Source organism: Colossoma macropomum, unplaced genomic scaffold (genome assembly GCF_904425465.1).
Source record: "Colossoma macropomum unplaced genomic scaffold, Colossoma_macropomum, whole genome shotgun sequence".
In the NCBI taxonomy this organism is placed as follows: Eukaryota; Metazoa; Chordata; class Actinopteri; order Characiformes; family Serrasalmidae; genus Colossoma; species Colossoma macropomum.
In genome coordinates this window covers 33,677,004-33,694,577 of record NW_023494785.1, presented here as the reverse complement: position 1 = coordinate 33,694,577, position 17,574 = coordinate 33,677,004, and the positions used below count along the sequence as shown (strand labels likewise).

General features: G+C 38.1%; 1 protein-coding gene across 1 annotated transcript; it reads left to right on the top strand.

The window, feature by feature from the left end:
• Nucleotides 1–8,314: 8,314 nt before the first annotated feature.
• pus3 (pseudouridylate synthase 3) lies at nucleotides 8,315–16,981 on the top strand. Its single transcript, XM_036591752.1, is given in 8 exon segments — nucleotides 8,315–8,454; nucleotides 9,063–9,498; nucleotides 10,889–11,157; nucleotides 11,264–11,447; nucleotides 12,490–12,599; nucleotides 13,245–13,423; nucleotides 14,714–14,796; nucleotides 14,798–16,981. Coding segments are annotated over 7 exon segments (1,440 nt in total). The 5' UTR covers nucleotides 8,315–8,454; nucleotides 9,063–9,081; the 3' UTR covers nucleotides 14,996–16,981.
• The last annotated feature ends 593 nt before the right edge of the window (nucleotides 16,982–17,574 follow it).

Below are 17,574 nucleotides of genomic sequence, written 5' to 3'. Positions count from 1 at the left end.
TCCATTTTATCAGCTCTACTTACTATATAGGTGCACTTTGTAGTTCTACAATTACAGACTGTAGTCCATCTGTTTCTCTGCATACTTTGTTAGCCCCCATGGTCCCTCACAGAGCAGGTGCTATTTGGGTGGTGGATCATTCTCAGCACTGCAGTAACACTGACGTGGTAGTGGTGTGTTAGAGTGTGTTGTGCTGGTACGAGTCACAGAGATACAGATGGACTACAGTCTGTAATTGTAGAAATACAAAGTGCACCTATAAAGTAAGTGGAGCTGATAAAATGGACAATGAGCATAGAAACAAGGAGGTGTCATAATTTTATGCCTGATCGGTGTAGGTACAGGGTATTTTCTCACTTCTCCAGCTGAGGTATTGTTAATGTATCCCTACATCTGCTCTAGCTTCAGTTGTAGGTGGTGAAGATAAAAAAAACAAGCTCCTGCAGCTATGAAGCCCACTGCAAGAGAAGCCCAAGAGTTCATTGTGTCTCGCTGCTTCAGAGTGGCCATGTACAAGTCCACAACCTCCTTAGCACTCCTTAGCCAGAGCTCAACGATAGGAGTCCATTAAGTTCTTAAAAGACCGTGAAGATCATGTTTACCACACAGAGTACTGCTCTCCTTACACTTTTCAAAAGGCTTATTCATAAACCAAATAAAGCACCTGTTACCACCTGTTATGCTGTTCACATGCTGATCACACGTTATATTATTGGTCAATATAGCCAGATTCTTCAATGGGTTAAGCACTATCTTCATGTGCATTTGTATAATGTCCACATCAGGCACATAAACAAACCACACATCTTATCAATTTTTAGAATTTGCAGTGTCATGCCTTTGCCACACTGTATAGCCAATTCATTTGCAGTTTAAAATATTCCCATTTCTGAGTTAAAAAGGTTTTGAACATACTAACTGAAATTTATTTATTACTTGGTGGAGAAGTATTTTACTACTCAGGCAGTCTTTAAGAGTCAAAACTAACCAGACGTCTCATGCTTTTAACACAAGGAATACCAGATAGAAGATTGTATTCTGTCATACATCAGTAACACTCCACTGAGCAGTTCAACCATTGTCTGCTCAGGAAATACTCTGTTTCTTATAGCTGTCTACCCGTTTTACCAGATATCTACTGGTAAAACGTTTGCCCATTCGTCTATGCAGAATTCTTTCACCTGGGCAATGTTTGAGGGGTTTCTTGCATGTACAGCCTGTTTCAAATCTCCCCACAGCATTTTAATGAAATTCAAACCTGGGCTTTGCCTACGCCAATCCATAACCCTCCATTTCTTGGCCTCAAAAGGCCTCGAATTCTCCTCAAGAACTATCTGGTATGAAAGAGAATTTATAATCGATTCTATGAGTGCAAGTTGACCAGGCCCTAGGCAGCAGAACAGCCATGGGCCATAACGTTTCCACCACCATACTTTTCAGCTGGCCTGGACAAGAGGGCAGTGGCTTGAAATCTTCTCTATTTGTAGCTGATTTTCCAGACAGTGGAATGATTGATTTCCAATACTTTCTTCTTAAACCCCATCTGAGATTCATAGGCATCTACAACTTTCATTCAGCCTCAGCTCTTTTGATATAGACATGATGATACCACACACTCTAATAACAAAGAGCAAACCAGACCAGATATCTGAGGTTTAAACAAGACAGGTTCCTCCAAGATATTCTCTAATGGCATTCTAATCGACCTGATCGGGTGCACCTAATTTCAGTTTGACACATTTGACACTTTTTCCACTTTTTGGTGTCCCTTGTTAAATGATATCACCTCTATCTGTCAACACTGTTTAAATGAAGACCAGATATCCGTATGTCCAAATGTGTTGAAAAAGTCTTTCATGGGGTGTGCATTGGGTGTGCTTAACTCTTCACAGATTTACTTTACTTCTGTAGATTGGGCCTGTAGTGACCACAGGGCTGAGAGAGATTGACGGTAAGACCACCATGCAAGTGACGTCTAGATGCAGCCTTGCAGACCAAGCCCCAGGCTGGACAAGGCCTCAGCTTGAGCAGAAGAAGCCCTACTTTGGATAGAGGTAAGCCAATTAGCTAGTCAGTTACCTAAGTTAGCTAGCTAATGTGCTGGTGATGTAGCTCTCATGAACTCTAGATAAAAGTTTTTCTTATCTATCTAACTAGCTGACATGTTTGAGAGTGTAGCTAACCTTATCTTATCCTTAACCTAACCTTATTTTGAAGGAATAAAACAATAGCTAACATGGTTAGTGGACTTAACTAACCATATCCCTAACCTGAACCATTTTACTTGACAGTAATATGAGCTACATTACCCACAGCCAGATAGCTAGTTGACTAACATTCCCCTGAGTTCGGGCTTCATCTGCCCAAGCTGCGTCCTTGGCTTAGTCTGTGAGGCGGCAACTGGACACTATGTGAGGAAATGTAGAGGATCAATTTTTTTCTTAAAAATGATCTGCAAAACAAAAACATAATGAAATGTAATTTCTCTGCTTATTTCAAAGAGTTATGAGTGAGAAATAGTTATAAAATTACAACAAATATAACTGCAAATTCTAAGAAGTGAAGATGTAGATATTAGTGGTGGACAGTAATGAAGTAAATGTAATTCGTTACTGTACTTAAGTAGTTTTTTTTCGTGTATCTGTACTTTACTGAAGTATTTCCATTTTGGGTGACTTTTTACTTTTACTCCACTACATTTTCTTAATTTTTGCTCCACTATATTATGCAAAATCTGTCATTCCTTTTGGCTTATGTGGACATACAAACGCAACATGTCAAAGACATCAAGGACGCGTGAAGCAAGCACACCAATCAGGGTACAGCGCGCACTTTGTTTTGAGCTTGTTTTTGACCTGTTGGACGTACCTACTCAGTGCAAGCATACGGTTCAATGTCAGTGCAGCAGTGTGAAAGTTTGGGAGTGCCTATTCCTACATAAATGATGGAACTAACCTAACTTTGTGTAAATAGACCACAATATAGAAATATGTACACGTATGTAGTTGGGACTGGCATGTGCCCTTTTTCAGAATTTATACAAACACTATTTCATTTTATAGTAAATTTGTTTTTGCTAGTTTATGTTTATGAACAGAGACCTACAGATGCAATATAGTAAAGGAAACACATTTGTGAGCCTGTGTTTAAAGCAAGTTTTTATTAAACTTGTAACTAAGTTGCAAATAAAACTTTGCTTGTTTTCAAAAAGTTATTTCATAGCCACTTGGTTCTATCTAATGGAAATTGTTTGCATTCAGTGTTTTGTGCTTATGATAATTTTAATAGACATCAGTGACAGAATAAATCATGACATTCTATTAAAAGATTGGTTTACCAAGGGTGACACGAGAGTATTTTCACCTAAAATTAGTTAATGAAGCAGGAGTCTTGTTACAAAAATGGTAATAGGACATTAGAGTCATAATTAATCTTTTAATACTTTTACTTTCAATACTTAAGTACATTTGAAGGCAAATACTTTTGTACTTTTACTCAAGTGGAGGTCAAATGGGAGGACTTCTGCTTTTACTGGAGTAATATTTTACCCTGGGTATCTCTACTTTAACTCAAGTACATGATTTGTGTACTTCAGCCACTATTGGTTAATATACATAGGGCTTAACATCAGTCAGCTTATTCCCACCAAACCTGTTTGGCTTGTAAAAAAATCCAGTCATATGCTGACTAGTATTATTCATGTTGTTGAAGGCAGCTTTATGACAAACTGTCTTTCATTCTGCTACACTCTTTTCTTTTGTGGCAATAAAGGGAAATGTCTTAACCTGTTGTTGTGACATGTTGTCACTGAAATGTTGGGCCAGTTAACTCTCAGGAAGTGCTGCTGTTGGTTTGGTAGAGGACAAGACAAGTATCAGCTGCTCACATGTAATGACGTTTCAATATCATGCTATTATTCTGCTTCATCTACACAATAGCTGAACAAACATTACAGTTGGTGTGGTAGTTTTTGTGTGCTGGAATGGTAATGTACTGTCTTTATGCTGTTGAATCTGCACTATTGTAAATACAGTATTGTATTGTGTATTATACTCTATTATGTTTTACTGCAAGCACTGGTTGCATCTAACTATAGCATTATATAGTGTATTCCACACAGGGCTGGTGTCCCAGAAATTGATTAAGCATGGTCTTTGACTAAATTGCAGTGCCAGTGGTGGAAATTATTTTCAGTCCAGATGTAGGATTAAATCAGGATCTGAAAAACTGCCCAATAATGTTTTATATGTATTGCAGTCTGTGGTTTGAAACTACGGAATATTTTGTATAGTCCCATTAGGAACTTTCTGTTGACAGGTTAAAAAGTTTTAATATAGCTTTGACTTTAATGTAGTTCTTCCCTTTTCATTGTTCTTTCTTGTTTTTTTCCAATAAAACCAGGACCACTTAAAAGCATCATAACTGTACTATGATCAAGATTATATGACGACTGCATATCTGATTATATGATGAGTGCATTCTGATTCTACACTGGAGACAAACTTTGTGACTCAGCGAATGCAACAACTTCGACTTCACTGCTGTAAGATTTATGGCCTAGTCTGTACACAGGTCATAGCCTAGTGGTCAGAGAACTTTGCCTCTAGGTGTTAATACCCAGGATGTCTGAGCCACTTTAAAGGAACAGTTTGGCAAAAAGTCAAATTCACACTTGCCCTTTATTCGAAAAGTAGTTGATGTTTGTTGCATGAAGCTTGCTTCCCTGTTTTTTTTTTGTGGAGCTATTGGTAAAATAAGCTGTGTTCCCAAAAGCTATACTGTAGTCTACTATGGGCTGCATTCCTAGTCTGCTATGTTATTCAAGACTGTTCCAATCAGAAGGATCCTTTGAATATATCTGCAAAATATGGCCTACGTTCTACAGGTTTTGAGAACACTGCTGGAGTATCCTTCATGGTCTTCTGTTGCCCATAATCCTTCAAGAATAATGCTGGAAGACCAAAAATTGCATCAGAATTTATGTTCAGATGTAAGTTATTCATTCCAAAAGCTTGTAAGTATTTAAATTAGTTTAGTTTGTGTCAGCTTTTTATAGTGTGTAATGATGGATTTGCAAAAATGTGTATTATGTAATACAAATGAGGAGCATCCATAAGGCAGTGCTACAGAGGATCCACCTGTCTTGGCTGCAGCCTAAGTTTAATTTGTTTATGAGGCCAAACAATTCAATTTGAAATTGCTTTTTTCACTCTAATGCCTTCCGTTTTTATTGAAAAACCTGAAAAGCAAGTATGTCTTCCCTGTCAGCAAGACTGCTGTTGTTTGTAGAATATTTTAACTCTTGTATAAAGGCAGCTTCACTTTATTACTTAACCTTAGCCTTCCACCATAAAAGCCTGCATGTAGGTCCACACTTTAGTTCTTCACTCTCAAAACTACATAACTTACATACAGCCTTATAGTCAGTGTGCGGAATACCCCCTGGTATTCAGGGGTCCCATGTTGGCTGACTAACTGCTAACATTGACTAACGTTGACTAACTGCTAACTCGCTTGCCATAGCACTGCTGATGCTGGCTTTAATGGCACCAAAATGTTTGGTTTAACAATTCTTCTTTTGGAAATGCTCTTTTCTAGTTTGGTAATGTGGTCCTCCTCTCATTAATTGGAATCTTAAACATCTACTCTGTTGTCTTCAGTTTGGGAAATAAACAACAATTCACTCTTTTCATCAGTCTCTTAAGAAATTGGGCAAATTTTTTTAGATTTGCAAATATGCTTTGGCATATTGTAAAGTTTTTCAGACCAACTGAGTGAACCAGTTTGCTACAGCGCCACCCTGAGACAGACCAGTGCTGCAGCTGTAATTAGTTAAGAATATTAAACACTGTTTCCTATCAACAGCTGAAGTGTCTATTTTTCACTAATGGACGGCATAACATCATAATAAGTTTATTTTCAGGGGCCTCCCAGGACTTTGATTTTGAGACCATGAGATCAATTAGGAGATCCCAGACCCGCCTGGACCCTTCGCACCTTGTTTATAGTAGTTGCTAAATAGAGCCTGGCCATCTCATTTTGTAGACATGTAGTACTTTGAATCTGACCTTGAGTGACAGAGAGTTTCAAAACAAGGCCTGAAGGGTAAAGTTAGGTAAAGATAAAGTGTCTTCTAAAAGTGCAGTTGAGTCTTGTTTTGAAACTGTTTCTCAAGGTCAGATCAGATGAAGTATCAGGAGCATCCTGGCATTCACAGAACACAGCTGCTGTTGTTAAAAACACATTCAGAGAAGCATTCAGCTGGAGCTGCTAAAGCTTTGCTGAAGAATGTATTACTTTGCCATGCTGTAACAAGCTGTACCCAAACAGCAACAAATAATATAATACACAGTGACATATTCTGAATCACACCTTGTTACATTCCACCAATCTCTGTTCATCACACGTTTAGTTAAAATACACTTTATTTCTAACTAGGATTATTGTGACATTTACCCATAACATACCGGCCACTTCATTAAGTACACCTCCTTGTGTCGACACTCATTGTCCATTTAATCCACTCCACTTAACATATAGGTGCACTTTGTAGTTTTACAATTGCAGATTTTGTCCATCTGTTTCTCTGGATACTTTGTTAGTCTCTTGTTCTTCAATGGTCAGGAGCCCCACAGGAGGCTAACAAAGTATGCAGAGAAACAGATGGACCACAGTCCATAATTGTAGAGCGACAAAGTGGAATTTAAAGTCAGAGACAGTAGCTCATCTGTTGCTACACAGTTTGTCTTGGTCATCCTCTAGTTCTTCATTAGTGGTCACAGGACACTGTTGGCTGGATGTTTTTGGTTGGTGGGCTATTCTCAGTCCAGCAGTGACACTGAGGTATTTAAAACTCTAGCAGCACTGCTGTGTCTGATCTACTGGCACCACTGCTAGACAAATTCTTCTTCTTCTTCTTCTTCTTCTTCTTATTATTATTATTAAAGTTATATAATTTATTAATAATATTAATTTCATCACTGTTTACAGCAAGATTAACAAAAATGACAATACTACTACTAATAATGTTGCTGTTTTGTTGTTTGTTTTTTGGTTTGTTTGTTTTTGAATATCGGAACACACTGTAATTAAGAAATAACTTGAATTCCTGATTCCAGCTGAGCAGCTCACCACTGACACCCACTGCACAGTTTATGTCCTGCAGTTCACTACATTGACTAGAACATTACATCACAGGCTGACTTCACTACGAAATAATAATGAAATAGTTAAAAAGATTCAGTTCTGGAGGTTTCAGTCATTGCAGTAACTAATCAGAATCATTTCTGAGCTTCCCATGATGCATTGTTGCCCTGGCTTTGAATCATAACCAGAATTTAGTCATGATTATTTTTTAATGACAGTTTAAAATGTCTTTTTTGTCTTTTATATTACATAAACAGATTAATACTTGGTGACAGTCTTTAACCAGATCCTTATGCTCTGAATGCAGTTCTTTCACTTATGCACTTTAAAACCTTAAAAAGGCAGAGGTCATTACAGTCATGCTTAACTGTGAACAGATATTAGAGTCACCCAGTAGCAGAATCAGAAACAGAATACTTTTATTGACCATATACATTTCTACGTTTTGTGTTTGGTCTCATAAACAACACATACACAGCTTACAATAACTCCATTCAAGTATAGCTAATACCTCTACATCAGTCCAAACACTATTTATTTATTTATTTATTGGATATTTATAATATAGAGTTTAACAGCTTGTTTAAAAGGATTAATAATGTCAAACAACAGATTAATAATGTCAGAATAATTACTGGTGGCTAAACAATTAAAGTATATAATGTTCAATATACAGAACCACAGTCTATTGTCAAAAACTAATTTCTTCAGTTATGAAAAATCATTAATTCTTTATTGGGTTATTTTTCAAACAAGAAGACACCTTTCTTCAAAATAGTTTTTCAAAATGTCTTTATTTGGTATATCCATTATTTGTTACTACTTACTAATCGCTAACTGAGTCAATATCAGGTGCCAGTTTAGGACTTGGCATGTGTTATTATTTAAATATGAATATTAAAATTTTTGATTGCTAGCAAAAAAGGTACATGAGCAGGACATTCAGATTTATTTTGTTTGTTCTATTATTTCCCCCCAAAATGACTTTTTTTTATACTGAGTATCAAATTGGTAATTTTGTATGTGATTGGTAATGGACGTCTTTTGCACCCTATTTATGCATTAAATAAATCGACGTATTTAGTACTTCTTAGGACTATTTACATGAAAATATAATTCACATTAATCATATAGTTCAAGAGGTACTTTTATTTTGGTGTTTGGCCAGGACGAGCATGCCGTCGTTTTCGGATTCACTTTAGTTTGTGTGTTCAGACAACGTGTTATTCTCTTCGGTTAAATGTTCTTATGATTTTACTAGTGGTACGAGATCGAAGATAGTCCAGTCCACTGTTTATGCGTTTTAAGGTAAGAACTTTTAATCGAGACAGAGTGAAGGGCAGAATAAAAGTTACCCTGGTCCGGCAGCAGCTGCATGCTTCTCTGTTAGCTTGGTAACTTGGTAACTGCAGTCTGTGGCGAAAGCTGCACGTTTGTAGAGCCTCGTTTCCTATAAAATTGTAGGTTAGCTAGTTACATGGTGTAGCTTTACTACAGAGACGACACATGAGCAGAGAGATTTCTGGAATTTCTGTTCTCAAGTCGCTCACTCACGGACTAATTTCGCCTTGAATTTTGACTGTACTGGAGTGAAATAAAGTCCGCTGCCATGTCATTATGTCTGTATAATTCAGTGATTTAAGATGTGAACAAAATCATTGAGTGGTTTAATGTAAAATGGTTAATTGTAGACAAACTTACCGACTTAGATTTCTTCACAGTGGTAGTGATAGGAGCCAGGAGTCACGTTGTCCACAGCTAAAATCACCAGTGAACTTACATGCGTCTTCTGAGTTTCTATATGTAATGTTGATGATGGTAAAATAGTGAAAAGATAGAAAATTCAGGGAAAATAGAAAAATGTAAGCTTTTTGTGATACGGGCCCTTTAAGACTGCACTGTACATTTCTGGACAGGTGTTTTTTCTGCTGTGCCATGAGCCTATCTGAGGAGGCTTTGCTGGCCCGTGTGAAGGCGCTGGAGGAAGAAGTGGAGAGACTGAAGGCTCACCTGAAGGAAAAGAGTGATGGAGCAGTGGAGGAGAGGACCACAGTGTCCCCTGATCCCATTGCTGCTGAAATAAAGAATCAGGAGAATGGAAGAGCCAGAAAGAAAGGAAAGAAAGCAGAGCGGGTGTTTGATTTCTCTGTACACCCTCGGCGGCATGTGGCGCTGCGTCTGGCCTACCTGGGATGGAATTACCAAGGCTTTGCTGTGCAGGAGAACACGGAGAACACAGTGGAGGCACGGCTGTTTGAGGCGCTCCTGAAGACCAGGCTGATCCAGGACAGACAGAGCTCTAACTACCATCGCTGCGGCCGCACAGACAAAGGAGTGAGCGCTTTCTCACAGGTATAGCAGGATGGATGTGTGGGTTGTGTTTAGTGGACTATACTCAGTCGCCAGTTTATTAGATGCCTTTTACCTACCTCCAGCCACTTTATTGGGTACATGTAATATATAGGTACTTTTTGTTGGTTTTCAAGTACTGACTGTAGCCCATCTGTCACTACAGAATTTATTAATTCTGCTCTTTCTGTCCAGCAAAAGAACCACTGCTGACCAGAAATGATGTGGGTGGTGGACCATTCTCAGCACAACACTGACACCACAACTGTAGTGAGATGATAGTACGCGTTGCACTGGTACAAATGTGTCAGGCCAGCCATTAATGGTCACTTTAATATATTTTAAACATCTACTTTGGTTATACCTAGCACATGTGTTAGTCAATCTCTAGCCCTTTGTCAGTTGTAAGTATTAGCTTAACACATAAATCTAACATTTATTTCTCCAGGGTTACAAATGTTAATGTTATGTTAGCTCATGCTAGCTGATGTTATTAGCCTAGCCACATTGTATTTTATGTCAAAACCAATGAGTTTGTGAAGAGTTAGTTAGCTGATACCAAACATGATAAATTCATTATATGATGCTGGAAGTCTTATTTCACTAAATCTATTGAGTCGCGTGTTAAATGAGCTCAAGCTTGTTTATGGGCACTTTTCAGCAATGCTTCCTATGTGCTATAGCTGTGTTCTGTACTATCTGCTACCTGGCACCAGAGACCCTGGTGGTGCGTGTCTTCTTGTCCAGCGTGCAGTACAGTTTAGACAGCTTTAATAGTCTTCATATACCTTCTTCTTTGGAGTAAACAGAAATGTAAGACGCATGCTCTGTTCTGCCTTCTGGACTTTTGTGGAGTATAGACTTCGGACATCTCATGATTCTTATGAGACTGTGTAACGTTGGAAACAAGCTCATTTGTGTATCTTAAACCCTAATTTAGTATTTCATTTTTTTCAAACTTTCATGACTGAATATTCAAACATTATGACTCATTCTCAATATTATCATGCATCCCCTTTTAATAACATGCATGCGGAATGTAATTCAGACAGCCAGTCAGCAGTCTAGATTTTGGCACAGGCATGGTTAAGACCATAAAAGTATGGAGTTTCGATACCCAACCAAGCACTGACACTGACTTTTTTGTCAGGTCCTCGCACCAGCACCACACGTACTACCATGTCACTGCAGTGCTGTGAATGGTCCACCGCTCAAATAATATCTGGTCAGTCATGGTCCCATGGTTGTCCCTTTGCATTGATGAATGGGGTGGAGGGTAAATTGTGAAGCAGCAGATAGACTACACTGAGTAAAAGTAAATGTGTGGTAAAATTATTACAATGATAATCTCTCTCTCTCTCTCTCTCTCTCTCTCTCTCTCTCTCTCTCTCAGGTAGTATCCATTGACCTCCGCTCGTGTCAGTACAGTGGTTTGGGTGTGACAGTTCCTGATGGTGTTGAGCCTAAAGGTAGTGCTCCCACAGCTGAGCTCCCGTACGTAAAGATGTTGAACAGGGTTCTGCCTCTGGATATCAGGGTGCTATGCTGGGCACCAGTGCAAACTGGTTTCAGTGCACGCTTTGATTGCCAGTACCGAACCTACCGGTACTACTTTCCCCGTGGAGACCTGGATGTGGAGCTCATGGCTGTGGCAGCCAGGCGGTCAGTAAAAGAATACATTGGGGGACAAAAATCATCTCAGTCAGTAATTGTTAGCCTCTCTTGACTACATTGTTTATTCATGCAGTTGTGAATGTGTGCTGTACAGGTATGAGGGAACTCATGACTTCAGGAACCTGTGTAAGATGGATGTGGGTAACGGAGTTCTGCAATTCCAGAGGACAATCCTGTCTGCGACCGTGAAGCCAGTTCAGCCCGGCCACCCCTCCCCTTCTGACCCCCAGCAGCTTTACCTGTTCGAGGTCAAAGGACTTGCTTTCCTCTACCACCAGGTCAGCTCGCAAACACACAGCCTTTACTGATTGCTGGTTTTAACAAGTGGCTTTACGACTGATGTAAGCCTGAGAACTCTAGAGTAATGAACGTTGTTACATTTGAACAGTATAGCAATTACATAACTACAATTACATTTGCATAATTTAATGATTACATATAGTACTGTGCAGTTTCTTTTCTTGAATTTCCAGTCACAACGGCAATTAATTAGATATTTCTGAGGAGGTTCGATCCACTTGTATAAGGTAGGAGAAAGTCAAAGGAAAATTGGTGAAAAAACTGGAGTTTTAACGAGGGTTAAAAAAGGTAGTAAAAGATACAGAGAATATGCAGGACCTTGTAGACAAAACTGTCACTGTCAGAGACAGTATGTAAAGCATCTTTGAGTAATAGGAAAAAAGCTCCTCTCTTTCTTCAGATCTGAAAAAAAATCAAGAAGCCATTACAGAGCAGTACATATTGGCTTGATACGTGTAGCTGTCAAGAAGCCATTACTGAGGAAAAACAAGAAAATTTGCAAACCAAGCAAAAAAAGCTGTTGTTGGTCTCAAAACAATGGACTGACCGTCCCAGAGTCCAGACTTCAACATCACTGAATGTGTTTGGGATTACTTGGATCATGAGAAGCAGAAAATTCAACCAGCCAAGACTGAACTTTAGAGCGAAGCAAAAATATCCCTGCAGTTTTCTGAAAAACTGAAAGCAAGTGTCAAAAACAGTTGAAAACTAATAAAGCAAATGGGTGGATACCCTAAATACTGAAAAAATTATATTATGTTTGGTTATTTAGAGGCTTCTGTATAATTTTCTGTCAAATATGTTTTCTGCTGTTTTCTTGAAGCTGAACTTGTACTTTATGGCAGTTTTGACTGGTTATTAAAGAATGAAAAGGTGGTCTCTGGCTTTTGTACAGTGCTGTAATTAATTACAAATAAACAGTAACTGTCCAGATAAACAGCTTTTTAAATCTGATTTTCTCAGTTGCCTAAGACTTTTACGCAGTACTGTAATGTGGTGGTGCTGAATCATTGTGTGCAGGTTCGCTGTATGATGGCTGTACTGCTTCTGATTGGCCAGAAGCTGGAAGCTCCAGAGATCATTGATAAGCTGGTGGATGTTGAGAACAATCCTAGGAAGCCTCAGTACAGGTGGGCTGCACTACTGATTTGATAAGTAGTACAGTATGCTTAGTGCCACTGAGACCTTATTGGCTGAACAGTGTCCTGTGTCTTTGATATGTTGTACTTTCAGCAAGCGGCATGATAGTGAGATTTTTGACTAGATTATTGAAGTGTGCGGTCTGAGTGAAGTAGACAATCTTCTGGTACTATCTTACCCCCTGGTGCTATCGTATGGCTTGTTGATTGTACTGGTCAGTTTGTCAATAATAATAGTGGCCAGGAAACAATGAGCAACCACAGAGTCTGGTGTGAAAAACAGCATTAGTGTTTATGTACATTTTCAAAGCTTGCTTTTTGCTTTTTTTTCAGTCTGTAGTTAAAAAAAGAATTTTAGGCTTTGTCGCCCTCCTCTGGTACATATGGTAACTGTTTCAGATATGTTGAATGTTCCTTTAAATACGTGTGGTTTTAAACAATAAAAATATCATTATCAGTAATTTTGTCTTGATTTATTGATTTCTTTAAATCACTTATTGTCCCTAAATACATTTCAATTGAATTGATTTGAACTGAATGTATTGTAAGTGTAGCAGCGCTGGGCCAGGGGGTGCTGTGTGATTATGTGATGAATATATATCAGTATTATTAATTCATTGTGTGGTGTTTGTGCAGTATGGCAGTGGACTACCCGCTGGTGTTGTATGAGTGCCATTTTGAAGGCTTGAGCTGGAACAATGAAGATGAAGAGGGGAGTCATGTGCTCAGTTCCCTCAACCAGCACTGGACTCAGACTGCAGTCAAGGCCCAGGTTCTACACGGCATGATCCAAGGCCTGCAAAGCTCAGCTACAGGTGTGTTTGTATGTGTGAATATGTGCTGCCTTGTTGTATGGCACCCACTGAGATCATTTTAACATTACTGTATTTTTATCAGACGTGATAGTTATATATCCAGTGTCGAGCCCTCAGGTCCTTCTAGGCCTTTCGACAAAGCCCTAATGACTTATGTGGGAAAAAGAAGTAATTTTTGTTTAAAATAACCATCATGCTTGTTTTTGAACTAAAGAAGTAGTTTAAAGCTGTAGTTTTTCTCTTATTTCATTGTTAAGTTTAATTTGAAACAAAAGGCTTTAACACTCAACACATCATCATATCAGGATAAGGATGCAGAAAGTAGCATTATCATAGAGGTCTTGTTTTTGACTGTGTTTTGGCATTTATGGCCTGCACTATAGGCCTAGCTCTAATAGTCATGATTGGCCCCTGTATGGGATATGGGAACTTTGTCCTGATGTCAATGTCTAATATTTTTTAGGTACCATTTAAAAGTTTGGAATCTCTTGTCATATTAGCAGTTGTTATTCAAAAATAACTTGACATAGATTGAAATGTTATAAACTACTGTTGGTTTATTCACAAATTAATGATTCACAAATGATTTTAGTTATTAACAGCTATTTGATCAGCGAGATTTGGTCTCTACTTTTCAAATATGAGGAACTCTAGATATTACTTTCATTCTACTGTAATTCTGGAAGCAGCTTTGGATTGACAGCATTCTCCATTATTATAGAAGAATCAACAACTTTGTCTTCCTATAAACTGTTTGAAACGTTTAGATTGTTAGCATCCTTTTAGAATCATTTTATTAAAATTGTTTTTATGTTATTAAAAAAACAATGATTTTAAACTTTTGAATGCTAGTGTACATGTCTGCCATCACATACATATTTATAAAATGTAGAAACAGGGACCACATCTGCCTGGATTAGCAATATAGACAAATATGTTTATTTCTGCAGGGGTAACAAATGTAAAATGAATTAAATGCTAACATTTTAGTGCATCACCTAAACATTCTGCTCTTCTAGAGGACAAAAAAATACATCATCAAAATCAGTTTGAAATATCAATAAAATCTTAACGTCTGTCCAATAACAATAATTTTTTTAAGCAATCTTTTAAGGCCAATGTGATTCCTATATCAGTGCCCATCTCTACTAATAGGAGTGTAAAATGATTGTTGCTTCTGAAAATTACAGTGAACACAACTTCACATTGTTAATATCTGTTCATTGATGAAAAATCTTCTGTTAATCCAAATTCAGGAAAATCTAATGTGTGCATGTGTCTGAACTTTAGACAAGGCGTCTTCTTCTATGGAGTGCTGGCTCATGGAGGGTTCCAGACAGCGGAACTACCGCCCCCTGCTGGAGCGTCCCACGCTGTGAGAGTCTGGAGTCTCGGATTCAACATTTTGTGAAGAGAGGGAGGTTGGAGAGAGAAGAGGGAGAGAATGGGGAGGAGACCACTGTCTTCAGGGGCAAGAGGTCAAAGCACTCGCACCAGGCGACCTCCTCACAACAGCAAGGCGAGGACAGTGCTGTGACCAGCATGGAAGCCCCATTACAACCCACACTATAAACTTGGACTTTTTGGTATCCCAGAACTCTATTGGGATGTATAGACATATAAAACATTTGGATATAGTCTATTTTCAAAAAGCATCCTTTTTCTGCATCATAACTGATTTCAGTAGAGCTATCCATTTCTGAAGACCACTTCATCAACATCATGCAGAACTCTGTTAAAGAGCGAGATAAGCCAAAGATTGACCCTGGCTTCCTGAGACTGTGGAGACATTTGCCAATGTTTTTTAAAGTGAGCTGAATTTTTTTGTTTCCTTATTAATATTGGAACGGATGAATATTAGAGGACTGTAAGTTCTTTTTTTGGAAAAGTATTTTCAGTTGCTTTGTTAGCTTGATGTACTGTAATTTTCTTATTCAGCTGTAAGTTTGCTAAAAAAAAGTGCACTGACATTATTTGATTCAAACTTGTACATGTAGGTATCACAGGAATCAAATGTTTTATATCAATGCAAGTTGTTCTTTCAGTTTACTCAGTTTTGGCAAGAATTGAGTTAATATTACATTATATAATTATATTATAGAATTATGTAACGTATACAATTATTTATATTATAATATAGAATTGAGGTAATATAATTTGTTCATGTGGAACCAAAGTACGGATATAAATCAAGTAAAGTCAGCACATTTTTTTCAGTGCATTTTTGGTTTTAAATATGTGCTGTTAACACTCATAGGCTTGTGATAAGACCCCATTCTTTTATAAAATTAGTAAGCTGGATAAGCATTTTTTTTTTTAAGATCATTGAACATTTTAACCTTTTAAACTCCTTGGAACCAAAGGTCGTTCCAAAACGCACTTTGTCATATTCTTCATAACTTTCAAATGGAAAAACCAAAATATACCCACAAGCATAAGAGGTTAAACTGTAACCTTATGAGGGCTTCTTGTGTCTTGGTGGAAGCAAGAGCTGGTCTTCACTCTATTGGCTTCCAAATGCATTTTAATCATAAGACCTGTAAAAATATCTAAGTCTATTAAAATGCAAGAAAGTGACAAAATCCTAAAGTGAGGTTTGCATGATATGATATCAAAGTAACGCTGACTGACCTCTTGCTCGCCTTTGTAGCAACATGATTCTACCAGCACTCAATAGCAAATCTACAGATTTAAAACTGACAAGTATACACTGACTGACCACTTAATCAGGGGCACCTAACTTGTGTCTACATTCATTGTATGTACACTAATTTTATCATTCGTACTACTAGATACTATAAGTGCACTTTGTAATTCAGCGATTACAGATCTGTGTCCCTGCAGAGTTTGTTAGCCATTCTTTATCTTATTCATCAATGGACAGGACCCTCATAGGACTGTTGAACAGGTATATTATCAGTGTCTCTGCTGGGCTGAGAGGTATAATTCACCAACCTACAGTGTCCTGTGGCCAGAAATTGAACACTGATGAAGGACTAGAGGATGACCAAGGAAGCTATTAGCTGCCTTCTCTTACTTTACATCTACAAGGCAGAGTTAAGCGGACACAGTGTTTAAAAAGTCCAGGAGCACTGTTCTGGCTGATCCACTTGTACCAGTGCAACACACACTAACACATCACCATTGTCAGTGTCACTGCAGTGCTGAGAATGACCCACCACCCAAATAATACCTACTCTGTGGTGGTCCTGTGAAGGTCCTGACCATTGCTTAACAAGGTAAAGAGGGGGCTAACAAATCATGCAGAGGAACAGATGGACCACAGACTAATTGCAGAACTACAAAACTGCACCTATATAATAAGTGGACCAGATAAAATAAACACTGGCCCTTATTCTCCGAAGTTAAAAATAAAAGGAGTGCATATTTGACTGCTTGTAATGAGGTATGAACCACTTTGAGTCTGACTCACGACACTTATGTAGGACGTGCGCAGATTCGAGCACAATCAGCTTCAGTGCGTGAAATCAAGCCTACCAGCACCTCATTTACATATCATTTACATGAAGCACACCCTAAACCATACAGAGCCAATAAACTTGACAGCATTCAGCAGCTCGTGATCCAATGGCTGCGCTCGGAGGACGAGTTTGAGGTTGAGCAGAGGCTGCACTGCTTTACCTACTGACCAAACTTTATAGTGTTAAAATTACGACGACTGGAAAGAATAAAACGTGAAATAAACAAAACGTCTTACTTTTTTAGGCGGTAAAATGATGCGATTGTGTAGTGTGATTATTTTCCTAATATAACACGGATAATTCTGTATTATTGCAGTGTATGAGATACTTCTGCACTGGCTGTGATTTGTATTGCTTCATTTTCAGTAATGTAAAACAAAAGTACAGTGTAATATGTCTTTAAATGGGACATGAAATACTTTATTTCAACACTTGTTGATACCAATGTGCATGTAAAATTAGTACATCCACTTTACGCAGCTTTGGTGAATAAAGGTCATTGAGCAACATACACGTGAATCTTATTAAGATAAATTTTAAAAAACCTTAATAACACTGGCAAAAGAAACCAATCCATGGCTATTAACAATTAAATATGTAAAGTAAAATATCACATTAGTGTTGTGATATATCACGGACACAAATTACAAAAAATTGTTTTAAATGTGT